Source organism: Protopterus annectens, chromosome 10.part0 (assembly GCF_019279795.1).
Source record: "Protopterus annectens isolate FY-2018-M chromosome 10.part0, PAN1.0, whole genome shotgun sequence".
NCBI lineage: Eukaryota > Metazoa > Chordata > Ceratodontiformes > Protopteridae > Protopterus > Protopterus annectens.
In genome coordinates, this window is record NC_056744.1 from 359,957,445 (window position 1) to 359,985,103 (window position 27,659).

Here is a 27,659-nt window from a genome sequence, read left to right on the forward strand (position 1 = left end):
CAGGACCCAACCAGGATAGGAGACCAACCAAGAGAAGCTTTTGTCTTCCTTTTGAGATGATGATGAGGCATCCTCTCTTTTTTCAAAGTGGCTGGGGGTGCATGGCCTCTCCACAGCAGGAGTGATCTGTTTCCTCCACAGTAGGTCATAACCTAGCTACAGGGATGCTTTGTTAAACAGCACTCCTTCTCTCCACTGGGAGTCCATCTTCCTGTCCTTCTAAATATGCAGACTCTTAGCTTATTGGACATTTTCACAATATTAGCCCAATCCAATTTACAGTGGGCTACATGAAAGCTTGCCTGAGGAGCCATACACAGGGTATGGAAAAGATCCTTCCTGAGCCCAGACACAGGGAGTTTCCTAGGCTTACTAAATGCCAGTTCCACTAGGAAGGACTGGATACTGAAATAAGTGAGATGAATCATTGAGGATTCAAAGTACCAAAGTGGTAGAGCAATAAACTTTGCTGCCAAATCCTTAAAAGCTTTTTTCCCTTTTCAGGCATTGAGGTAGAAAAAGGCAGTGGTCTCTGGAAACAGTACTGGCCTTGTAAGACCACACAAGAGAGGGCAGCATAATAATGACATAAAAACGCACTCCCAATTAACTGGTGTTTATACTGACCACTGGTTTCATGGAAACAATGAAAGCAAAGACATGGTGCCTGCAAAATGCAGCGACAGCACCCCTGTATGTGGGCTTAAAGAGAAGATGATTGTGGGGCCCAAACACTCTTTCATTAGCTAGGGAGATGGGGTATGTGGTGAGAGGCCAAGCTATGGTAAACCTCAAAAGTCATAAGGAAACTTCAAATGAAGAGCAGAAAGTAGAACATAGAGTTCCTATAGTAGGAAGAGCAATGGGACTAATACAAAAAGGATTTTCAAGAATAATTAAACATGCTACCTGTTCACGTAACTACATGTGATTGACAGAAGGGGACAGTTCTGAGTGTGTTTTCAGTACAAATAAGATGACTTTTGCCAATCAATAAATATTGAAGCAATGAGTTCATGAATTGTAGGTATAACCTCACTGAGGGAGGAGCTCCAGTCTTGACAGAGTGCTAAAAACCCTAACATTTGGAGAAGTTAAAAAGAAATGTGTGAGATTAGTCTCTGATCATGTCCTTTAACTGAAATGAAATTATATAGAGAATGTGAAGAGAATATAACATTTAAAAATTAGAAAGAGTAGAGAAAGTAACGGTTAAGCATTATAATTATACAGTAAAAGTTAGAAGGTCATGAAAGGGAGAATGAGTGAATAAGATTAAGGGTATTTAAATTGGCATATTAGTCATAGGTCACTCCATTGTGAGGCACACAGATGTGCCTCTCACCAGGCTGGATAAGGAGAAAGTCACGGTTGTTGTCTGTCAGAGGCCAGAATCCACCATATCACACACACACTCAAGTCTCTCAACAACAGGTACTGTTATGACTCTGTCATAGGTCATATTGGTGTGAATGACTTGAGATTTACCTCCCTGGACTATATGAAGAGAGACATGATTGAACTCGCTGAATATGTGTCCCAGGCAGGTATGTCCTTAGCCTTAAGCAGCATTCTACTGTCACCCAGAATGATGCCTGAATACAAACAGAAAATGATTGACTTTAACAATTGGCTTACTTTCTGGTGTCATTACAGGGGGATCCAGTACCCGACAGCCTGGGAAGATATGAGCGACAGACCATGACACTTTGCCAGAGATGGCCTGCAGCTGTCTCACCTGGCCTTCAGGATTCTGGCAAAGGCTCTTGCCTCCCCTATAGTGCTTTTTTAGGAAAAGTGATGAGGGTAAAACTACCAACATAAAAATTTCAACAAAACACAAATTAAAAGTCATGCTGCTAAACGGTAGGAGTTTAAACATGAAACTGCACTCATTGCAAGCATTCCTAACCCTGGAAAATGCTGACATCTATGCAGTCACAGAAACCTGGTTCAAAGCTGCGGACAGCACCCCAGCCTTACTTGGTTACTTATCCTATCGTACATTCAGACCCCAAACTGTGGGTAGTAAAGCCAAAGGAGGTGGAGTTTCAATATATATGAAAGAAATACACACCTCCAGGCTGGTCAAACAGTATGACGCACAGGAGACACTCCAGGTGCAATTGACTATTGACAAGACCCCTGTACAAATCATAGCTAGCTACTGGCCCCCAAATCTGACCCAAGATGCCCAAACTGCCTATCTAGACCTCATTGAATCTATCAAGATTCAACCCTTTACCTTGATCCTGGGTGACTTTAACTACCCAAACACAGACTGGAAGAACTACTCTTGCCAGAACACAAATGCCCGGAGATTCCTCGATGCTGTCAATGCAAATGCTTTGGAACAGCTAGTCGATACCCCTAAAAGAGGTGATAATATCATGGACTTGGTATTAACCAACATGAGTAACCACTGCAGCATCCCTGCAGTATCATCCTCCCTTGTATGATCCGACCATAAAGCAGTCACATTTGAAGTCACCATCTCCCCCGACCCTCCTCTAGCTGGGATCAATCAAAAAAACTTCTTCAAAGTTGATGACAGCCTCCTGAGGGATGGTATAAACAACTTCACAGCCCCCTCCCCCTCTCTAGGAATTGGCACCAGTATCCAAAACTATACCAAATTACTATACGAACATTTATATAGATGCATGGAATCAGGAATACCTGACAGGACTAAATCATCCTCTGCAAGGAAGAGTAAACCTGTCTGGTGGACACCTGCAGTAAATAAACTCTATAACAAAAGAAAAAAAATTGCTGTCCAGGACCAGGAAGGAGCAGGTGCCCAGTTGGAAGCAATTTCTCTTTAGCCTAAACAAGAAAATAAGACCATAGCGAAATCCTCCAAAGCAAACTTCGAGTCCATATTCGCCACATCTACTAGAGACAATCATAAGGCCTTCTTCACATATGTTCGTAATCTCAAAGGTAGCACCCAGATCTGTTCAGAACTGGTGGTCAAGAACACCACATATATAAATGCCGTAGGTATAGTAAAATTGCTGGCCAACAGATTCAGCAAAATTTTCACCCCTCTGTCCCCGCCGTCAGTAAATCAGGACATTCCCAGTACCTGCCCCCTTCCCCTTATATCTAGGGATCAGGTCATAACTGCTCTCTCAAAGGCAAAAAATACAGCCTTCATGGGACCTGATAACATCCCAGGCTGCATTCTACATGAACTCAGGCAGGAACTTGCAGCACCATTAGGCACCATATTCAACCAAAGCCTGAGTACTGGTTTTGTCCCAGCTGAGTGGAGAACAGCCACTGTCATCCCTTTACACAAAGGTGGAGCGTCCACTGATCCAGGAAATTATAGACCCATCAGCCTAACTAGCCTGATCTGCAAGGCCATGGAATTGATTATCATGGACCTCATTAACAAGGACACTGGCAACCTCCAAACAATCGATCCCACACAGTTTGCCTTCGTCAAGGGGTGTTCATGTCTGTTAAATCTGGTCAACTTTTTTGAGACAGTCACCAAAGCCATGGATAAGGGGAAGACAGTGCACACCACCTACTTTGGCCTGGCCAAAGCCTTTGACACTATTCCCCACTCGGGTATAATAGATAAATTCTCTCAACTAGGCATCAATCCATATGTTACCAGAAGAGTAGCCAGTGGGATCACTGATAGAACCCACCAAGTCAAAATAGGGGAAGCCACCTCAAGCAGTAGACCCATATTGAGTGGCATACCCCAGGGTTTGGTCTTGGGGCCTCTGTTATTTGGGATATACTTTTCTGAGGCATAGACCAAAACCAGTGGGCTATGGCTGACCAAGTTTTCAGATGACTGCAAGTTGGGAGCTGTCATCGCTTCCCCTAGTGACGTGAACATCCTCCAAGAGGGTCTCACCCAAACAAATGATTGGTGGCAGAAACATGGTCTCAAGCTCAATAAAAAAAAATCCATCATCATCCCCTTTGTGGCGAGAGATGTCCCCACAAATTATCACATCAATAACAATGTTCTAAGCATGCAGTCAGTCGTGCGGGATTTGGGTACCCAGATTGATAGCAGCCTGACTTTTGACCACCATGGTGCTTGCATTGCACAGAAAGTTTTCTACATGGCCCATCTCATAAGTAAGGGTATCTCATCCAGGGACAAGGAGGTCATAACATCACTTTATTCTTCCCTTATAAGGCCCATTATTGAGTACAATGCCCCATTCGGCATGTACCTCGCAAAGCACATGCAGCAGCTGGAGAGACCACAGAGGATCATCACCAGGAGAATCCAAGGCCTCAAAAATCTACCATACATAGATAGGCTAAAAGCCCTACCTATCTACTCTGTTTCATACAGACTCTTCAGAGGTGACCTCTGTCTAGCATACAAGGCAATCTCGGAACCCTCATTGATGGAACTGCTGCATATCCGCAAGTCAAGCTCCACTCGAGTAGCCCACACATGTGGCCTCGACCTGGTCAGTGACATCAATAGGACTTGCTGGTGGGACAGATTTGTGTCCCAGAGACTCCCCCATCTATGGAATCGACTCCCTCTTCACTTTAAGCAGAGTACCTCTTTACCCCTTTTTAAGCACATTCTGGATAACTGGATGGGAAATAGAAAATACATCCCTGGGATTCCATCCGTGTCCCTGCTGGACAAGGGGCATCAGGTGCTGATTTGTCTATGCATGGGCTAAACTCTTGGCTAGACTTATAAGTACCAGTAGCCTAGTAACTTCCTATGATTCTATGATGCAATAATAATAATATTATTATATAATATTACTTTAAGTTTTACACACAAACACACACACACACATATATATATATATATATGATATATGTGTGTGTATATATGGGTCCACTATGTAATTTCGAAATACTGAAATCCCGAAATTCAGTATTTAAAAATTACATAGCCGAAAACTCAAAGTTCTGAAACTGGCAAAAGCGTGAAATTCAAAATCCCGAAGCACGGAGATGTTGAATTTCCACTTCCACTGGTGCAGTGTGTGGATGTATCCGCTGAATTTAGGTAAGTCTGTGTATGTAAATGTGTTGGTTAGGGGCTTTAGTGTGTGTAAGTGTGTGTTGTGACTGTGATATGTGTGTGAGGGGCTGTAAGATGTGTGTGTGTGAGTTTAATTTGTGTTTCTGTTGTGCGATCTCGGAGTTAGAATATATAAGTAGGGGGGTGTGCAGTGTAGGGGGGCTTTATTTGTGATTTGTGATTGTGGGGGGGAGTTTTGTGTTTATGTGTGTACTGTATGTGCAGCATAGTTTTGGCATGTTGAATTTTGCGGTTGTGTGTTTTTGGCATTGTGAGTTGTGCTTGGGTTTTCGGCTATGTCATTTTGAAATACAGAATTTCAGGATTTCATTATTTTGAGATTACACAGTGGACCCGTATATATATATATATATATATATACATATATATATATATATATTTATATATATAAATTTTATATACATATATATTTATATATATATATATATATATATATATATATATATATATATATATATATATATATATATATATATATATATATATATATATATATATATATATATAATGTTTATATTAGAAACATGGAGCTCAAAAGAGGAGTGAATTTCCAATTTCCTCATCCATTGGTCAAGGTTATGCTTGAAAAGGATTAGGGATGGACCCAGCTTTACATGGTTGAGGAGACCATTCCAGAGCATGGAAACCTCTGAGACACATATCTGCCTCACCTCCATGTCTTATTTGCATCACAAGCAAAATTTAAATCCTTGGAACTAGTTGTTCTGATCTGTTTGTTTTGTGTATGGGGAATAGGTCCATCTGAGCTGGATCCAAGGATGCCTTGTATGCCTGGCATAGATCAACTGTCAGTAACCTGTAGAAGACAGAGTATAGAGATAGAGCTTTAAGGTGATCTGTATAGGACAATGTGTTTATATCCTGGATTCTCCTGGTAAGGAACCTTTGTGGCCTTCCAAATGATGCATATGTTTGGTTAGATACATGCCAAAGGGGGCATTATACTCAATGATGTGTCTGATAAGGGCCAAATAAAGTGACACTATGACTTCTTGAGACCTGGATGCCATGCCCTTACTTATAAGTTGGGCAACATAGAATGATTTTCTTACTACCTTGGCCACATATTGGTCAAAGGCCGGATTACTGTCTACATATGTTCCCAGATTCCCAACTACTGGGTCAACTCTGAAGGGTGCTTTATCAATGAAATAATTAGCCTGGGTAGTAGTTTTCCCAAAGGACATTATAATGCATGTCTTGGCATTGAGTTTTAATTCATGAATTTTGCACCAGTCATTTGTCTTAGACCCATTTGTAAGATTTTTGTTGTCTTGGGGGAATATATGATAGCTCCCAATTTAAAGTCATCTGTGAACTTGGCCAGTCAAAGGCCCTTGACATTAGCCTTTACCTCCGAGAAGTAGAAGTCATATAGGAGTGGTCCCAGCATGGAGCCCTGAGGTCTCTTAGTGGAGGTAACATCACTAATCCTGACTTACTGCATCCTGTCTGTGAGTCAGCTGGCAATCCAGTGAGTTATGTAGGGGTTTATGCCCAGTTCACCGAGTTTGTCAACTATACTCAAGTAGGGTATTATGTGAATGCCTTAGCCAGATCCAGGTAAGGGGGAATGTACCATTTTCCCCTCATCCATTGCCTTTGTGACATTCTCAAAGATGTCCACCAGGTTTAGAGGGCATGATCTTCCCTTGACAAAACCAAACGTAGTTGGATCCAGTGTCTGAAGATTGCCTATGTCTTTGTTGATCATTTCCATGATAATTTATTCCATGGCTTTGCCTATTAGGCTATACAGAGTAATAGATCTGTAGTTTCCAGGTCAGTTGATGGTCGACCCTTATGAAGTGTGATAACCCTTGTAGTCCTCAATTCTTCTGGTACAAAGTCTGTTTTGAGGCTATAGTTGAAAAGTGGCTCAAGTGTTCCTGATAGCCCATGTTTCCAGCTATTTAGGAGGCATCCCAGGATATTGTTGGGGCCCACTGAGGTTGTGTTTTTTGCCTTTGGCCTTAACAAGCACCACCAGTACCCTCTCCCTGTTAATAGTTGGGGGGTATGCTAGTAGGTATTTCATGGAAGGAGTCAAGGGGAAGTGGGGGGTGAAGTCTGAGCTGAATTTGTCAGCCAGCAAATTTTCTACGTCACTCTTCTCATTGAAGGTGGCACCTGTGGCACCACTGACCACCAGTTCAGCACACTGATGTGCACTACTTATGAAGTTTCAGACACAGCTATAGATTATTGAAGGTGGCACCTGTGGTACCACTGACCACCAGTTCAGCACACTGATGTGCACTACTTATGAAGTTTCAGACACAGCTATAGATCATTGAAGGTGGTACCACTGACCACCAGTTCAGCACACTGATGTGCACTACTTATGAAGTTTCAGACACAGCTATAGAAGGTCTTGTGGCTGTCTTTAGTCTGTGAGGCTATCTTGCACTCATAATTGACCTTGTTAGACTTAATTAGAAATCTTAGTTTCCTGTTTAATTTAATTAGAGAACTCCTATCTTTATGGGAGTTGCTTTTCCTGATCTTAGCCATGACTTGTTTCCTTTTGTTATATAACTTCATAAGGTTAGGATTCCACCAGTGTGCTTTGTTTTTAGAATTTGCTTTGGACTTACTTCTTGTATGTACAGCAGCCTCTAAACAGCCATTTACATGGTTGTACAGGGTCTCTGTGAACAATTCTGCATAGGTTGTCATCAATTCAAGATTGGGAGGGGCATTGAATTTTGATAACTACAACTTCATAGGGTGTAGTTTGCTTTGGAATAGTTCCAAAATGTTACAGGGTTTGTTGGGGTTCTTCCTTGTTTATGGTCATAAACTTGTCTTAATCCACCATTCCCTAATTGAATACCTACAAGAACTTCCTTCTATACTGCATCTTTGTAAATGTTATGCCTTTCACCTTTCACTGGATCTCAATCTTGGCCTTTAACATGGGGGTGGGGTGGGGGGGCAGGGGTCGATGCAGCTCTCTCCAATATTGGTGAGTACCAGGTCCAGTATGTTTGAACCTTGGTAGGTGTGTGCATTATCTGGTCAAGGGTATTTGTGTTAATAAAGTCCAAGAATTGTTGTGCCTGCTAGTGTGAGGCAGTGTATGTTTCCCAGTCTACAGAGAGATAGTTAAAGTCTCACTAATAAGGTATTTGGTTTAATGGTGAGTGTTTCCTGTAGGTCGCTATGGGATTCTAGGCAAATAGAGGGTAACCTATAGGTTGCTAGGCTACAGTATGAGACTTTGACTGTTGTGATTTGCACATGGATAACTGGATAACTTCCAGGGCATCATCCTGTTTAACCAACATTAAGTTATTCCTGCTGCTGATATAGCTTGTGATTCCTCCACCTTCTGTCCCCATCTGTGCAGCTGACCTCCTTTTATTGTGCTTAGTTATCACTAACACTGTGTCTTCACAGCAAAAATCGCTGGGATCACAACAGCAAGGCTGAAATGTTTAAACTCATAATGTTTCAAATCCGTCAAAGTAGTAAGTATGTGAAATTAACTCAATATCTCAAGCACATCTCTTTATGAACTGTTAATATGGTGTAAGTATACGAAACAGATGTCATGCAAAGAAAGAAAAAGAAAAAAAGGTCAAAAGGGTAAGCATTCAGACGTCAAAGTCATATTCGTTTAATGGTTTCAGAATACCTAGCCTGGATTTAAGCTTCTCGTTGGATCTGGCCTAACTCAGAAAGCTGTGTACACAAGCAGTGCTATTGGGAACAAGGAATGATAACCTTCCCATGATAGTTACAACAGTGTTTTTTACAACTGGACCTGGGTACAGCAAGGACTTATGGGAAATACTGACAACAGATCCAGTAATTACTGTCAGCTGCATCATCAATGTTTTGCTAAAGTAGCTAATTCATAGAAAATTTCAGCTTGCATAAAAGTGAATTATTTGGTGAAGGCTTTGGAAAGAAAGCAAAGAGGTCACAAAATATGGATAATCATTGACAATTCTAGTGGTCAGGTTGTGACAATGCGTACACAAATTCTTCCTAGTTGAAGGTCATAAACCTGTCATTTCTCTATTGATTACCTGCAAGGACTTCCTTCTATACTGTAACTTTTTAACGTTATGCCTTTCCTCTTTCACTGGATCTCATTCTTGTCCTCTAGCATACGCTGCCCACCTGACAGCATTGACTTTTCGAATGCTTGCTACATATCCTCGTAGGCTCATAGGTTTGTACATAAATACTAGGCTAGCTGTCCTTGTCAACCATTTTCTGCCTAGACAATTTCCCTCAAAAGTGGGAATCAAACCATGTACCTTGCACCTACGAGGTAAACACTTTAACCATTATGCCAAACCTCACCCCTTGCTAAAGCATATGATTGAACCTGGGAACTTAGATCTTCAGTCTTAAGCTCTTGCAAATGAGCTATTTCAGCTCATTTGCTCTTACTTTCCACTTTCTCATCTTATTGTACCCCTGGACCTACTTCCTTCTTTCTTTCTTTTTCTTTGTACATTCTCTCTGTTAGAATTCCTTTTTTACACATCTGTGATGCCTGTCCACTGGCCCAGTAATCAAGGAGCCTCATTACTCACCACTAGCACCAGTGAGGGGCATGCACATTGGGAGGACAACAAGTACACACACAGTAAAGCACAATTTCCCTTAAGAGCACACAGAGGTCACAGTCAGTCTGGGGCTGGTTTCTCCCTTTCTCTCCAGATCCCAAATAAGGCTCCCCACTGGCACAACTATAGGGTCCAGATATCAGCCTAGTGGTCAAGCTAAAACCTCCAGCACCCTCTCTGTCCAACCAGTGCTTTGTGTCCCTGCTCAAGTAGCTGACATATACACACACACTTTGAGATATGAGTTATATATACAAACACACAGACACTCCTGGGGAAGGCTGGCACAGGTTCTCCAACTATGCCCCCTTCTCTCCAGACTATAAGTTAGAAATAACTGTCACCAAGTACTATTATCAGCTGCTATAAGGCCCTTCCCAAAGAGTGACCAATTTCACTGTGTAATATTGCTGTTATCCAAATAGTAAGTGTGACGAACAGCAAGACTACTGGAGTGGCTTGGACAGTATTACCAAATACATGCAATGTACTCTAAGAGCTTAAATTATCTCTACACAAAACACCCACGGCTGAAAGTATTAAAATATATAATAAAATATATATAAAATATTTAATAAGTAATAAGAACACAAGACAATACTTATTACTTCAACACAATGGAATTACAGAGTTCAGAAATCACAGGAAACTTTAAAATAATATTGTAGGATAGTCTGACATAAATATAGAACACAGCTAGACTAATCTTACTATTTATATCTATCTCAAAGAGAAATACTAAGATCTAAGATCCTACTTACAGAGCAAAGCAAGTGCTGGTGAGCTGATGTCAGCTTTAGACAAAAATCCAAACTGCTCAGTTCTCTCTCTCTGAGAAAGTCTTAAATTGATAACACAGTACTGCTGAGTCATTTCAGATTACATCATTCTTAACAGTTCTGATTTAGTTTCCCAGGCTCCCAGAACTTAAAATTTATATTTCTTTTTGCAATTTGCACCTGCAGGAAGCCACAACAATAAAATACATTTTACATGTAAAATCTAGTCATTAACTCTTGTCCTAAGACAATAAAAAGAATTCCTTAGTCCAGACATCCTGTTTCCGAGCTTGAGATCAAACACTCCTAAGACGCTTGACTTATCAGCTTTCTTTCAGTGGGGTGCACTGTGGTTACATTTTTGAAGCTCAGAACATAACACAATTTTCTTACATTTGTTACACAAGCCTGTGGATCCTATTAATATTTACAATGACATAGAATTATTTACAAAAGCCTGTCTAGCTAGGTTGGCAGCCTTCACAACATCTGTTCTTTTTCTGTAGCAATCAAACTATTTTTTTAGCTGCTAGCTATACAAGATGTTTAACACTGCTGTGGGTTTCACCAATATCCTGATATTTCATGCCTTCAGTTTACTTCAAAACTCAACAAATGATACAACAATGAGGTTACACAATACAATACCATGCTGAGTACTGCTGGTCACACTAAAGGGTATAATACATAATTGTGTACCTATAACAATGTACCAATCATGATGCCCACGTAATACTCCATACAAATTAATGAATCTCACTCTGTAACACAGTTAATGCTATATCAGAAAACATTTATTTTTGCAAAACCTGCTTTATACCATTCTTGATTAGCATGAAACCAGCCTCAGTCCTGTCAAGTACAGGCAGAAGGCAAAGAAACAATTTTCAGACAAATGGTTAGATAACTGTCCATCACAGGATGCAGACACATATTCTCACTTCCCGGATATAATCTTATTTATTTTTATTTTATTTTATTTTACATTTGTTAACCGGGGGTGTCTAACTGAACTGAAAAGGCCCTTTTTCAGCAGAGGCCTGGGGACAAAAGCTCCACATAGAAAAATTACAGATACATTTAGTTATTTAGACATAATCAGTATGCACACAAATTACAAAATTTGTAATGGCTTATGAGCCATATTAAGAACCTCAAGTTCATCTATGTGCATGTTTATAGCTTACAGAAAAAAAAATAAAAACCCTGATAAAAACCCATGTATACTCCACATAGAATGTGCCCCAATTGATAACTGAACTGCAGAACTGGGTTCTGTGAGGCAGCAAAGACAGACACTGTGCCACTGTGCTGCATGTCAGCAAACATCTTCTTTGAAAGACTATGTACCTTAAATTCATGCTTTGCAATTGTCTCAGCCATCATAAACATTCCTGTACAATCATTGTATGTATTAATGTCTTCTTGATGATGTAACTGGCTTTGTTATCCATTCAGCTTATGTCTTTATATAACCATGTGTTTGTTATATGTAATAACATTTATTTAAAGATTTTCTTCTTCCTCTGTCTCCAGTGCAAGTAAGTGTGTTGGGATAGGTGCTTTTCCCACTTTTTGTCAACAATAAACCTCACTGATGCTTCAAACAGATAAATCAGACCAGACAAAGCTTCAGTGAAAAAAAAGACCCATAATCACACAGCTATGGAGAAAAAACAAAATCCCCAAAGCTATCACTACTGGTACACAAATAGAAACAACACCAATAGTGATTTCCTATGGAAGAGGTCAGTAAGGAATAGAAATTAAGCTTAAATTCATTCACTTTTCACGTGATCAAATATAGTGGATACCCAGTTAGGCATACCTGGTCAAAAGAGTAAGTAAATAAATAAATAAATAGATAGATAAATAAATGAATAAATAAGCCAATAGACCTGGAAACACCAATGTTTACACCTCTGATCCTGCTGAATGTAGCAGAAGATATTTCTGATACAGCTTGGCACCACAGATGATCTGACTTTCACAAATTGAAACACATTTTGCTGTTAAATGATAGCAAGTCATTGAAACAAGTATAGAGTTCTATGATCACAGGCAGCACAAAAAATTGCTTCCTTAATAAATCAACAATTATGAGTTCAGCTGACTACCTGTCACAGCTTGTCAGACAAGCCATATGATCAACAAAAGAAGAAGAAGAATCTGATGACTTGTGCTGAGAAAACTGTACAAAACCACCAGACGTACAAAGCTGGTTGACATCAGAGTATTAGTTTATAAAGTTCTAAGCATCATGCAGGTTCTACAGGTAGGGTCTCTTCCTCACATCAGTGAAATTCAGGGTTCAGTGCTAAGCTTAAATTACTGCCCTTTGTTTATCCTTGCCCTAAGTGGCCCAGGGCATGACTAAAATGGGTCATGGTTAAAATTAGTCTGAAAACAAGCTTACTTATCTGGTTACCAATGCATAAACCAATTAATCAATTAATTAACTTTAAGCCAGTGCAGCCTTAAAATCAGCTGAGGATGAGAACAGTGATTTAAACAATGACTAACACAGTGGTTACACCCTTAGCAGGGCGAGTCACTCTGCTCACACACAGCAGCTTGATACTACAGCAATGAGACATGGCAAAGCATTCATGCCTGAGTAACTGATAGCAAAATAGCAATGTAGAAACACTAATACTTTGCCAATTTCTGGTACTGTAGTTGTAACTACAGGTATACTCTTACTTTTGTGTTGATGCAAGCTATTGCATTTTTAGAAACAGATATATTACATCTTTCTTTTCCTCAGTGTGTGTTGCAGTTCTGCTCTGAGGAGCACTGCCTATGGATACCCAGTGGTGTCTGCACTACAGATAGATATTCCACTACAGCTCTGATATATACAATTCATCATGTATATTTTTCTCTTAAAATGTATTTTAAAGCATAATGTGTTTTTCCATTTTGATGCTGAAAAAATACCTTACTGATTAGGCTCCCCAATTGTCCTTTATAATAGTGTTCATAAACTGCACTACTGAATACTCATTCACCATACAGCAGTGGCAGAAACACTGAAAAGGGCTGGGAAATGCCACTACAAAAGAATATTCAGTTACCAAACCAGGATGTCATGGCTCCTGTCAAAGTATATCAGATGCATTTCAAAGCTTCATTGGGGTTAGTCTAAAGCAAGGTCCTTGTAATGCCTGAACTCTATGGTTACTTTAATATCGGCGGCAGTGTTATTGCAAAGGTAGTATCTCCATTATTAGGAGTTTTATATGACCATCTGCTCAAATCCACCATGCTATAAGACTTTAATAGCAGCAGGAGTTAAATTAATAGATTCAAGTGGTTAAACTGAAGGCATAGGACAAGTAAATCTAAATGTAATCCTTATTTCTGTAACACTTTTTTAATGAAAGATAAGGTCTAAAATCTGCCTAGCTCCATGTAAGACAAACCACCTGACAACAAAAGGATTAATCTAATGTGTGCTGTTAGTATGAATAATCCAGGATGCCTACAACTCATCTTTTTGTGGCAAGCCATTTTTACTTTAAGTAAATTATTCTTAATCATGTTTTCATCTTACCCTCTCCCTTCGCTGACCTCCATCTTATCTGCTTCCTATTAATTGCTTTCTTCTTGATCACTGGTGAAACATGGAAGGTAGTCAGGCCCTTGTTTTACAACAAAGACGGTATTTATGTCCTCCTCACTCCTGCTTATCCTCCAAGCACATCAGAGTGTTAGTTTTGAATGATGTGAGAGGGCACATATATGAATCTGCTCTTGCAGATGTGACTTCTGTCTATGCCTGCTGTTTTCAGCTTCTCCCCTTACATCTCATGGGGGGGGGCTCTGTGCCAATGGAAGGTGCCAAAAGGGAAGGGCATTGGTCAGAGAAAACTAGTTTATTCAGATGACTTGGCATGATGAATAAATAAAGAATAACGATTATTGTAGGCCATTGAATAACAATAGCATTAAATAGGGAAATAATGATGAAAGATGACAGCGAGGGGAAAATACACAAGTTCTAAGGCTTAGCAATATCAAAACCATGAAAATAAAACTGAAAGAATATTTATTTTATTTCTATTTCTCACTAGCTAAGCTATGGAACTGAAATGAGCAGCAATGCCTACAGAAGGGAAAATGCTTTAAATGGAGAGGTACATGAATCATGGTGTATAAATTAGTAGATGTGAAGCAACACCAAAAGCCCAAGAGGCACACTTTGCTGTCATTACTCAATACTCCAACAAAAAGCTTGCTGCATTCAAACTAGGTACCAATAATACAAGAAAGGAAAGAAAACAATCAGCCTGTTGGATGAGGTGCTAAACCAAGGCCCCATCTGCCTAAGTTGGTGGTAGTGCAGATGGATTTAAAAGATCCCATAACACCTATCAAAAAAAGATTAAGGCAAGTTCCCAGGTGCCCTGGCCAAATTTCCCCTAGTCAGTATGAATACCGCCTCATGCCTCCCTTGAAAAGAGACCATTGGCCTTGCACCACTGACCCAGTCAAAAACTTGTAAATAAATAAATACATGTTTTGGATGCCTGGCCATTGTTAGCATTTGTGGCTCATCTGTGAAGAGTTGAAAGGTGCTGGTTCTATCCTCATGCAAAGCACTTGGATTCATATTCTCCTACTGTGCTGCACTCCTGCCACTGTCAATCAGGCATTAGAATGAGACCTCTATCTGTCTGAGTTGCTGGTAGCCATTAAGTGCCGCTGTTGAAAATTTGAGGATCTTCCCTGTGATCCTTGGAATATTGAGATACACTGGAAAATACAAATATATATATATATATATATATATATATATATATATATATATATTTGTGTGTGTATGTCTGTGTGTCTGTGTCTATGTGTACATACATATATATCTATATTTATAAATATATACACACACACGCATATATATATATATATATATATATATATATATATACACGCACACACACACACACACACACACATACACACACATACAAACACACACACACACAAACACACACGTCCAAGATTATGAGGTGCCCTGGCCAAATTATCATTAATTAGGTATGAATTACAGTTTGAATCTCTCCCTTAAAAATAAGTCATGCTTAATGGGACGAATCTAGTGACAACAATTAATAAAATAAATACATTTAATAACATGAAATCTATCTTGTATAATGTAATAGATTTTTTAAGTGTCCCATATCTAGCAGGTATGCAAAAAAGGGAAACGTTGAGATGTAACAGAATAAATGAAAGGTAAAACTCCAGTATCATTTTTATTTACTTTTTTCAAGTCAATAAGGCATTTTCGCTGGTCCCATAGCTGAGATAGTGCTTTAGTCAATTAGTACCGAATCACAGTGATAAGTAAGAAATATGACTGCAGGAAACTTGGTCTGGATACCTACCAGAAAACCTGCCAAATGGATAATGTACTTAATCAAGGCTAAATGAAAGAGCAGCAAAAACGACAAACTGCCCAGTTGTTTCCGACTTTTTAGAAGACTGTGTCTGCAAAACCCTTCAAAGTATAATTTGTCTTTCTGTAAGCATGCATATGTCATTACATATTGTGATAAAAGTGCACAGAAATGTAAACGAAATGAGTTCCTGTGATTGTTCTACAACAGGAATGAAGCACCCGAGCTTCTTTCCACTACTATATGTGTTTGAAATGAAATTCTTTAAGCAAACATTTAGTAGTTTCTAAAGTTACAGCTTTTTAGGCGTTTCTTTCACAAAACTGTAATTTTATTTATGCTATTTTCTATAAATACCTTAGCATTTCACTCTAAACGCCCCTGCCTTGATTTCTCGTTCTTCATAGACAGGGATGTTATTAAACGCTTTTATTAGCTGTCATAGTCCCTGCACTTGCCCACATCACATTGAAATCCTGTTGTGTGCCTAATACACCTAAACATTGTAAAACTCCTTTTTCATATTTTGGAAAACGTATTTAACTGACAAAAAACACATTTCTGCGAAGAGTACATATATTACTGCCTAGGTGAAAACTAGGGACTGTTTTAAACAATAGTGCCCCTCTCAGTTCTTTACATGCCACAATCTCCTACAGATAACAGTTTGCTAATCTTACTGTTATTGTCAGTAAGGGAGAATCAATTCAAAGTTTCTTCGGTCACAAAACAAAGGTATTCCCATCAATAGCAGGCACGTAATTTAAAACGAGGACTTGAATATTTCATTTATAAAGTCGCTCTTTCATTTCGGCAGCTTATTTTGCATTTTCAAGAAGCTTTTAGTTTGTTTACATTGCATGACGCAGTGTTGTGCGAACAATGCCACGTTTCACACCCCCAAATTGTACCGCTCCCCCAAAACACACACACACACACACACACACACACACACACACACACCTCACCTTTAGAGGAATTACTTTTTTCACAGTTACTTTCTTACCACATTATGACATATTTCTCGGAAATACTGAAACACAACCTCACAAATCATACAACTACAAGGTCAGTTCCTTGTTTTTGCTTGTCTGGGCCGTTTGCATTGCAGTATTTCTCTACCTTGCCATATTGTTTTTCTGAATGGCACCTTATTGCCGGCTACTAATTACTACATGATGCACTTGTACCGGCACAGGCATGGTGTAAGTTTGTTTTGCTCGCATAACTCATCCTATACCCCTCCCCTTATTTTCACGGATCATTATCCCTGTTTCCTTGATTGCCATTAACCGTGATCCAGAGGTACAGGCTGATAAAAACCACGGCAAGGACTGTAGCCGAGAATAATGAAAGGGATTTCAGCACCAGAGGCGGTGGACAGCGCCACAAGCAGCCTTCCCTGGAAGCTCCGAGGGTATCCTCGAAGCGTCCAGGTTACCCCAGCCGGGCGCAAAAGTGCACCCCATATCCAAAAACAACCCGTGCATATCTCCTCCTCTATCAACCCCCAAGTGCAAGATTCCCACCTAGAGGCCTACAAACCACACAACAGCAAAGCATATACGATCGTAAAAATAGACACAGAGCAAAAGCAAGATGCAGTCCACTAGGGTCAGCTTACCGAACATGTGAATGTGGCCCTTGGTGATGGGGTTAAAGCTGCCACAGGCCAGCAGGATAACGTGCGTCTTGCTGCTCTCGGTCATAGCAATGCTGGGTTAGGCTTCTCCACTCTTGTGCTGGGCTCTCCCACTCTCTCAGACTTGAGTACAGCCAGTAGCTCTGCAGTGCTAGGCGAGGCTCTGGCTCGGCTGCGATCCGAAGGGCTGGAAACGAACAGGCGCAGTACGTCACCTGGTACCCCCCCGCCCACGGGCTTAACACTTTCCAAGCTCCGGGGGAGGATGGCAAGTACGAGTGGGTGTTTTGTTCTTCATTCCGGTAGCCGTAGAAGAACACGGGTTCTTTGATTAGTCACGTTTTTAAATGCCAGCTGTATTACTACAATCGTAGTGGTCGCTCCTTTTAGGTCGTATATGGAGGCGGGAGGGGGGTAGAATACGATTTTTAAACCTTTCCTAAAATTTTGATAAAACGCTGAGTAGCTCGAAGGCTTGGACTTATATTCATTCCCTGGGTTTTATTACAAAATCAATTATTTGAAAGGAACATTTCCTGGCTAAAGTGCATCTGCACGTTATCCCGAAATGTTGTTACCAAATAATGCGATCGGATACTATTGTCTCCCCTAAGGTTTATCAATAACACACGGGAGGCGAGAAATACAGCAATAATATATACTTGTACTAGGTCATACAAGTGAATAACTAACTATGGATTTAACTTAGAATACGTTTTGCTTGCAATAGTAAAACATTTTTTTAGTAAAAATGTGCATGACAAAATAAAAATGCGTCTTCATTTAAAATGTTTTAAGCCTTCCTATATATATAAACATAATATTTTTTCCACAGGGGTTGGGGGCTGTCTCAACAATCTCTGCTGATAAAGACATAAATAAAGGAATCTTCTGCGTCACTGGTGTTGGTAGATTAGCATGTGCCTTCTTTTGTTGTGTGGGAAATTGACCACCTTTGACCATTTCTGATTGAAGGCTGCTGTATGTCTAACAACTTCATACAAAGAACAGACAGTAAAGCAGCAGACAGGGATGCAGTTAGGAAGAAACAATCATTTCCAGCAGCATGTTAATTACTCCGTGTCTTAATAATTTACCTGTATAGCCCAGTTATCCAGTGGCTGCTAGCCCAGTAATAAAATATCGAAAGAGGTGCAACTGCTCCTAATCTAATAAATCTTTCATGATGATGTGGAATTATTGAACATTTTTTTTACTTTTATGCACATCATGTCCCATGAACTGGGTCAGAGAAAACGAATTTATTCAGAATACGCTGAACTATTAACTTTTCTCTTTTAATTACTCTGGTAAAGCATGGCCCAACAATAATTTATTTATGTACATTTCGTAATTTTACAGACCACTGATCTATATAGACCATTTTTCGAACTCAGCCACACATATGAGGTGGTGAGTGGCAAAATATTATTTTAAATACTATAACTGGTCTGATGATTCAGAAGATGAATGCCTGCGTCACTGACATTCCAGGTATTTAGATGGTATGAAACAGCAGAAGGATTGGATAGACAGTGTTAGATAAAGTATATTTTAGGTTATGACCTCTTAGGTGGAAGACTTAGATAACCCTCACTGTATGGTTGTTTCTTTGTCAAAACCAGGTGTATTGGCATTAATAGCTACATTCACAACATAAAACAGCCATTTTAGCATTGTGCATAAAACCAATTTTCTTGCTGTGAACGTCACACCTGTGTGCCGTCCTGGAGACTGGAATGCGACAGTCAAAAAAGGCTCTTTTATTCATGCATTCTTAGCATAGAGAGACAAATGTGTCAGTGTAGTGTATCCTAGTAGAGTTGCTAGTGATACGCTACTCCCATTCACTGATCTACCAGCCATACCACTTACCTCATTGACAGCTGAACATGTACATACTCAAGGTGTATCCACTAACCATTATGTGAAGAAGTCCTTCTCATGTCAGACTGAAATTATACACTTCAGCAAATTATATCCTCTCTTTCCTTTGTAATCCTTTTTGAGGTTCAAATCATCAGCAGCCCACCTCAGTGATATATGAATTCAAATTACAACCCACACTCTTCCTAACATCTTGGAAATGAAGCCTTATTTCTTCTATTTCCTCACGATACACCTTCATGTTCATCTATGTCACCAACCTGATAGCTTTTCTGTATATTCCCCTGAATATTCTAATATCAGTGACTTGCAAAGTGTACAGTATCCCCTTGAGTATTCTAATATCAGGGTCTTGCAAAGTGCACAGTATCCCCCTGAGTATTCTAATATCAGTGTCTTGTAAAGTGCACAGTATCCCTCTGAGTATTCTAATATCAGTGTCTTGTAAAGTGCACAGTATCCCCCTGAGTATTCTAATATCAGTGTCTTGTAAAGTGCACAGTATCCCCCTGAGTATTCTAATATCAGTGTCTTGTAAAGTGCACAGTATCCCCCTGAGTATTCTAATATCAGTGTCTTGTAAAGTGCACAGTATCCCCATGAGTATTCTAATATCAGTGACTTGTAAAGTGCACAGTATCCCATTGAGTATTCTAAGATCAGTGTCTTGTAAAGTGCACAGTATCCCCGAGTATTCTAATATCAATGTCTTGTAAAGTGCACAGTATCCCCCTGAGTATTCTAATATCAGTGTCTTGTAAAGTGCACAGTATCCCCTGAGTATTCTAATATCAGTGTCTTGTAAAGTGCACAGTATCCCCCTGAGTATTCTAATATCAGTGTCTTGTAAAGTGCACAGTATCCCCTGAGTATTCTAATATCAGTGTCTTGTAAAGTGCACAGTATCCCCTGACTATTCTAATATCAGTGTCTTGTAAAGTGCACAGTATCCCCTGAGTATTCTAATATCAGTGTCTTGTAAAGTGCACAGTATCCCCCTGAGTATTCTAATATCAGTGTCTTGTAAAGTGCACAGTATCCCCCTGAGTATTCTAATATCAGTGTCTTGTAAAGTGCACAGTATCCCCTGAGTATTCTAATATCAGTGTCTTGTAAAGTGCACAGTATCTCCCTGAGTATTCTAATATCAGTGTCTTGTAAAGTGCACAGTATCCCCCTGAGTATTCTAATATCAGTGTCTTGTAAAGTGCACAGTATCCCCTGAGTATTCTAATATCAGTGTCTTGTAAAGTGCACAGTATCCCCCTGAGTATTCTAATATCAGTGTCTTGTAAAGTGCACAGTATCCCCTGAGTATTCTAATATCAGTGTCTTGTAAAGTGCACAGTATCCCCTTGAGTATTCTAATATCAGTGTCTTGTAAAGTGCACAGTATCCCCCTGAGTATTCTAATATCAGTGTCTTGTAAAGTGCACAGTATCCCCATGAGTATTCTAATATCAGTGACTTGTAAAGTGCACAGTATCCCATTGAGTATTCTAAGATCAGTGTCTTGTAAAGTGCACAGTATCCCCCTGAGTATTCTAATATCAGTGTCTTGTATAGTGCACAGTATCCCCCTGAGTATTCTAATATCAGCATCTTGTAAAGTCCACAGTATGCCCCTGAGTATTCTAATATCACTGTCTTGTAAAGTGCACAGTATCCAACTGAGTATTCTAATATCAGTGTCTTGTAAAGTGCACAGTATCCCCCTGAGTATTCTAATATCAGTGTCTTGTAAAGTGCACAGTATCCCCCTGAGTATTCTAATATCAGTGTCTTGTAAAGTGCACAGTATCCCCTGAATATTCTAATATCAGTGTCTTGTAAAGTGCACAGTATCCCCTGAGTATTCTAATATCAGTGTCTTGTAAAGTGCACAGTATCCCCTGAGTATTCTAATATCAGTGTCTTGTAAAGTGCACAGTATCCCCCTGAGTATTCTAATATCAGTGTCTTGTAAAGTGCACAGTATCCCCTGAGTATTCTAATATCAGTGTCTTGTAAAGTGCACAGTATCCCCCTGAGTATTCTAATATCAGTGTCTTGTAAAGTGCACAGTATCCCCCTGAGTATTCTAATATCAGTGTCTTGTAAAGTGCACAGTATCCCCGAGTATTCTAATATCAGTGTCTTGTAAAGTGCACAGTATCCCCTGAGTATTCTAATATCAGTGTCTTGTAAAGTGCACAGTATCCCCCTGAGTATTCTAATATCACTGTCTTGTAAAGTGCACATTATCCCCTGAATATTCTAATATCAGTGTCTTGTAAAGTGCACAGTATCCCCCTGTGTATTCTAATATCAGTGTCTTGCAAAGTGCACAGTATCCCCCTGAGTATTCTAATATCAGTGTCTTGTAAAGTGCACAGTATCCCCTGAGTATTCTAATATCAGTGTCTTGTAAAGTGCACAGTATCCCCTGAGTATTCTAATATCAGTGTCTTGTAAAGTGCACAGTATCCCCCTGAGTATTCTAATATCAGTGTCTTGTAAAGTGCACAGTATCTCCCTGAGTATTCTAATATCAGTGTCTTGTAAAGTGCACAGTATCCCCCTGAGTATTCTAATATCAGTGTCTTGTAAAGTGCACAGTATCCCCTGAGTATTCTAATATCAGTGTCTTGTAAAGTGCACAGTATCCCCCTGAGTATTCTAATATCAGTGTCTTGTAAAGTGCACAGTATCCCCTGAGTATTCTAATATCAGTGTCTTGTAAAGTGCACAGTATCCCCCTGAGTATTCTAATATCAGTGTCTTGTAAAGTGCACAGTATCCCCTGAGTATTCTAATATCAGTGTCTTGTAAAGTGCACAGTATCCCCCAGTGTATTCTAATATCAGTGTCTTGTAAAGTGCACAGTATGCCCCTGAGTATTCTAATATCAGTGTCTTGTAAAGTGCACAGTATCCCCTGAGTATTCTAATATCAGTGTCTTGTAAAGTGCACAGTATCCCCCTGAGTATTCTAATATCAGTGTCTTGTAAAGTGCACAGTATCCCCTGAGTATTCTAATATCAGTGTCTTGTAAAGTGCACAGTATCCCCCTGAGTATTCTAATATCAGTGTCTTGTAAAGTGCACAGTATCCCCCTGAGTATTCTAATATCAGTGTCTTGTAAAGTGCACAGTATCCCCTGAATATTCTAATATCAGTGTCTTGTAAAGTGCACAGTATCCCCCTGCATATTCTAATATCAGTGTCTTGTAAAGTGCACAGTATCCCCCTGAGTATTCTAATATCAGTGTCTTGTAAAGTGCACAGTATCCCCTGAATATTCTAATATCAGTGACTTGCAAAGTGTACAGTATCCCCTTGAGTATTCTAATATCAGGGTCTTGCAAAGTGCACAGTATCCCATTGAGTATTCTAAGATCAGTGTCTTGTAAAGTGCACAGTATCCCCCTGAGTATTCTAATATCAGTGTCTTGTAAAGTGCACAGTATCCCCTGAGTATTCTAATATCAGTGTCTTGTAAAGTGCACAGTATCCCCTGAGTATTCTAATATCAGTGTCTTGTAAAGTGCACAGTATCCCCTGAGTATTCTAATATCAGTGTCTTGTAAAGTGCACAGTATCCCCCTGAGTATTCTAATATCAGTGTCTTGTAAAGTGCACAGTATCCCCTTGAGTATTCTAATATCAGTGTCTTGTAAAGTGCACAGTATCCCCCTGAGTATTCTAATATCAGTGTCTTGTAAAGTGCACAGTATCCCCTGAATATTCTAATATCAGTGTCTTGTAAAGTGCACAGTATCCCCCTGCATATTCTAATATCAGTGTCTTGTAAAGTGCACAGTATCCCCCTGAGTATTCTAATATCAGTGTCTTGTAAAGTGCACAGAACTATTTCTACTTCTCCAATCGCTGCTTCATCACTGCCTTGCACAGGGATACGAGCACCCCACTGTCCCAGAAACACTATGTTTTGTCATTTCCTATTAAGTGAACTCTTGCTTTATTTTTACTTTAATGCTTTGGCTCTGGGGATAGTACCAATGGACTTCAATGCTGTCTTCATAGTCAGAACATACAGTGATTTGTAACTACTTTCCCCTCAGTTTGTGCTACCTTGGAGGTGATATATTTAGAGTTTGGGGCTATGAGGGCATAGCGATCATGTGTGAGGTGAGGGATGGTAAAGATTTCCCTGAAAAAACAATATTTATTTATTTTGCATGTGAAATGTGATTACTTGGCATCTTTATAGTATTCCAGGAATGCACCTTCCTCTGGAGGCCTTCTTTAGAGATTTGCTAGAGTCTGCCTGGAATTAGAGCTATCCTTCTTAGTATAATGGGAGTAGATGTTGTTTAAGCACTGCACCTTGTCCTGCCTTAGACTTTTCAGGTCCTTCACCATGCAACTTGTATCAATCTTCCAATTCATAAAGTCTTCTTCACCCAGGGCATTCCTCATACTGGCATCCTGAATTTTTTCTCCCATTAGAATAAGAAGATTAAAAAAAATGACAGTATTCAGCTATTCTTTCTTTCCCTCCTTGGCTCTGCCTTCATCTGCTTTCATCATTTAGCACACTGACATAGTTTGTGGAACCCTTTCTTCTTAGAGATGTCTTTAACTTGAAGAAGGATGGGCCCTTTGCAACTTGAATAAGAATCGGCCCGTTGCCTTTTGACACTTCCTTTCCTTTCCTTTCTTTTTGTTTCCTTTTTTCCTTTCTTTTCCTTTCCTTTTCTTTTTATTCCTTTCATTTTTTCCTTTCCTTTCATCTCCTTTCCTTTCCTTTTTTCCTTTCTTCTCCTTTCCTTTCCATTCTTTTCATTTATTTTCCTTCCCTCTCCTTTCCTTTCCCTTCCTTTCCTCTCCTCTCCTTTCCTTTCCTTTCATTTCCTTTCCTATATTTTCCTTTCTTTTCCTTTCCTTTTTCCTTTTGTTTTCTTTCCTCTCCTTTCCTTTTTTTCCTTTCCTCTCATTTCCTTTCCTTTCCTCTCATTTCCTTTCTTTTCCTCTCCTTTCCTCTCATTTCTTTTCCTTTCCTCACCTTTCCTTTCCTTTCTTTCTTTTCTTTTCTGTCCTTTCCTCTCCTTTCCTTTCCTCTCCTCTCCTTTCATTTCCTTTCCTCTCCTTTCCTTTCCTTTCCTCTCCTCTCCTCTCCTTTCCGTTCCTTTCCTCTCATCTCCTTTCCTTTCATTTCCTTTCATCTCATTTGCTCTTCTTTCATTGCTTTACTCCCATTATCTTCCTTTTAATGGGTTTCCTCACGCATCAAGTTCCTCTGTGACATCTTTCTTCATCTCCTTCCATTTCCTGTAGGCCTTCTCCTTTCTTCAAGCAGCTACCTTGCTTTGTCAGTAGGAGCCATAGCATTTATATGAGTTTCAAAGGGATTTAGTCTCATAAACATAAATATCTTGCCATATCCACCCTAAGGCTGTACCCCCTGTCTCAAGGAGGATTAGGCCAGTTAGTCCTGGGGTAAATTTGAGGGCACTCATCTGTCATACAGGTTCTGTTTGAAGGATGATAATGTATTACACTAATTACTCTGCAGAGGTAACTTATTCGGGAGATGGGTAGGCACTGCATAATGAATCTCTCTCTCTCCATACCATTCTGTTTATCTGTGGATGAAGATGTAGATCATACATTCTGGTGTTTGCTAAGCTATTAAACTGACTGAGATATAAGGTATCATGGACAACAGGGTCTCCAATGTTGCTATGAGATGCAGGTCATCTATCAACAGTCCGTAAGATACTGAGTAAAGGGATGTAGCTTTTAGCCTCTCTTCATAGCTTGGAATATTGAAGCATGAAATTTTATTAGTTTGGAACCTTTAGGGCTTCTCTAGTTGTCTGATATGTTAAGCGAGACACATCCAAAAGGAAGACATTATACTTTATAAGTGGCCTAATCACTGCTGATTATGTGGGGACAATGACATGTTTAGATCCGGACGATGTACCCATGGCTATTAGTTGTATATAATAGAAGTACTTTCTAACTATAGCTAACACATGATAATGAAAGAAGAGGGGATTGCCAAACCAGGTACCCAGGTGCCTGACTAAATTTTTGTTTGGTCGTAAAGTATAATCTGTAGTCTATGTTGAGGGTAATTGTTTTGTCTAATGAAATGATACAAGCCACCCTGGTGGAATCATAACATCAATTGTCTGTATAACAGAAGGAAGAAAATCATGGCAAAAATTAGGAGGTGCAGCACCCAGCAGAATAAAGGCACTTTCATCAAACTAAACAAACAACACATAGGGCAAATAAAGTCTACTAAAGTCAACTTTGAGGTAAAATTGGCCTCCCAGGCCAAGGACAACCATAAAGAATTCATTAGCTATGTCCACAACCACAAAGGCATTACACAATTGTGTGCATTTTAAATGGAGCCACCTATACTGAGCCAGAAGATATAGCAATAGATATAGATATATACAAATTCAGCTCCAACTTTACCCCCTCTCCCCCTTAACCTTCCCTCATGAAATATCAACTATAACTCCCCTTGTTATAACTAGGGAACAGGTCCTTAATGCTCTCTCTAAGGCCGAGAATACTGCATCAACAGGCACAGACAATATCCCACGATGGCTTCTAAATAGCAGACCTATCAGGCCCTCTGGAACTGCTATTTAACTGTAGCCTCCGAACAGGCTTTGTGCCTCAATAAATGGAGAACAGCAACAGTCATACCTCTGCATAATGGTGGATCATCTACAGACCCTGGAAACTACAAACCCATAAATCTTACTAGTCTTATATGCAAAGCCATGGAAAATGATCAATAATGACATAGAAAATCTCCAGACACTGGATCCAATCCAATTTGGTTTCATCAAGGGCGAGTGATGCCTACTTAACCGTGTGGATTTCTTTGAGAAGATCACCAAAGCAATTGATGAGGGCAAAATGGTTCACACTGGCTACCATGACCTGGCCAAGGCATTTGACACAATACCCCACTAGAACATTATTGATAAAATTAAGAGGTTAGGTACAAGCCCTTATGTTATCCTGTGGATAACAAGTGGATTAACAGACAGGACCCTGGAATTTAGAACTGGGGAGTCCATCTCTACAAAGAGACCAACTACAAGCGGAGTCCCTCAGGGATCAGTCCCAGGACTGCTGCTTTTTGGCATTTACTTCTCTAAAGTCAAGACCAATGTCAATGGCCTCTGTCTGACTAAATTTGCTAATGATTGCAAATTAGGAGCTGTCATTTAATTGCCCACTGAGACAAATGTTCTTTAGTAAGGGCTGACACAGACAAACAGCTTGTGTCAGAGCCACAGACTAAAGCTAAATGCCAAGAAATGCATAATAGTATCCTTCAGGAAATCCTCCACCCTTGGTAACAATCATATTGGCAACATACCCCTAAGAGATTACCCAGTTGTCAGGGATTTAGGGACACACACAGACAGTAAACTAGCCTTTGACCATCACATGTCTATGGCAGTAAGGAAATCATTCTATGCTGTGCAACTTATGAACAAAGGTAAGACATCTAGCTCCAAGGAAGTCATTGTTCCACTGTATTCTGCATTCATTGGACCTATCATTGAGTACTATGCCCCCTTTGGTATGTACCTAACCAGGCATATCCAACAATTAGAATGCCCACAAATGTTCTTCACTAAAAGAATACAGGGCATAAGTAATATGTCTTATGCAGACCACCTCAAGGCTCTATCCCTGTATTCTGTCTCCTACAGACTGTTGAGGGGAGATCTATGCCTGGCATACAAGGCATTGTCAGATCCCATTCTGATGAACCTCCTGCATATCTGCAAAACAAACAGTACCAAAATACCTGTTCTAAGGACTTAAACCTTGCCTATGATATAAATAGGACATGCTGGACAGTCAGGTATATATCCCAGAGACTAACCCTTTTCTGGAACAGGGTCCCCATCCATGTGAAGCAGAGTTCCTCCCTAACCCAATTCAAGTGTAACTCAGACAGTTGGATGAGGAACAGAAAATGCATCCTTGGTTTGGCAACTATGTCTCCAATGAACACAGGCAGAGTGTAAATGGTTCATCTCACAGGAACCTGCTTGTAAATGTTTCATCTCCCAAGCCCCTGCTTACATTTATCAAGGGTATCAGAACTTGCCAGAGATTTGGGATGCATGGCTAGGCTTAAAAAGGACCTTGTGGTCATTAGCCTAGTAAACACCGATGAACCTGTACAACATTTAATTTGAGCCCTTTTTCAGTACATCAGGTATTAACAAGGGTAAGGTCTTTCTGAAGGGTATGTGTGTCAGAAGAGGTCTTGACAATAACAGCCGATTTACA

The 27,659-nt window shown here is 39.8% G+C and overlaps 1 protein-coding gene across 1 annotated transcript in view; it reads right to left on the reverse strand.

Moving 5' to 3' along the window:
* The window catches only part of NMNAT2 (nicotinamide nucleotide adenylyltransferase 2), a 1,202,096-nt gene extending 1,184,241 nt beyond the window's left edge, over positions 1-17,855 (reverse strand). The window contains exon 1 of the mRNA XM_044085265.1: positions 17,466-17,855. Within this exon, the coding sequence (XP_043941200.1) occupies positions 17,466-17,550 (85 nt within the window). The 5' untranslated portion in view covers positions 17,551-17,855. The remainder of the gene's footprint in view (positions 1-17,465) is intronic.
* Between the last annotated feature and the right edge of the window lie 9,804 nt (positions 17,856-27,659).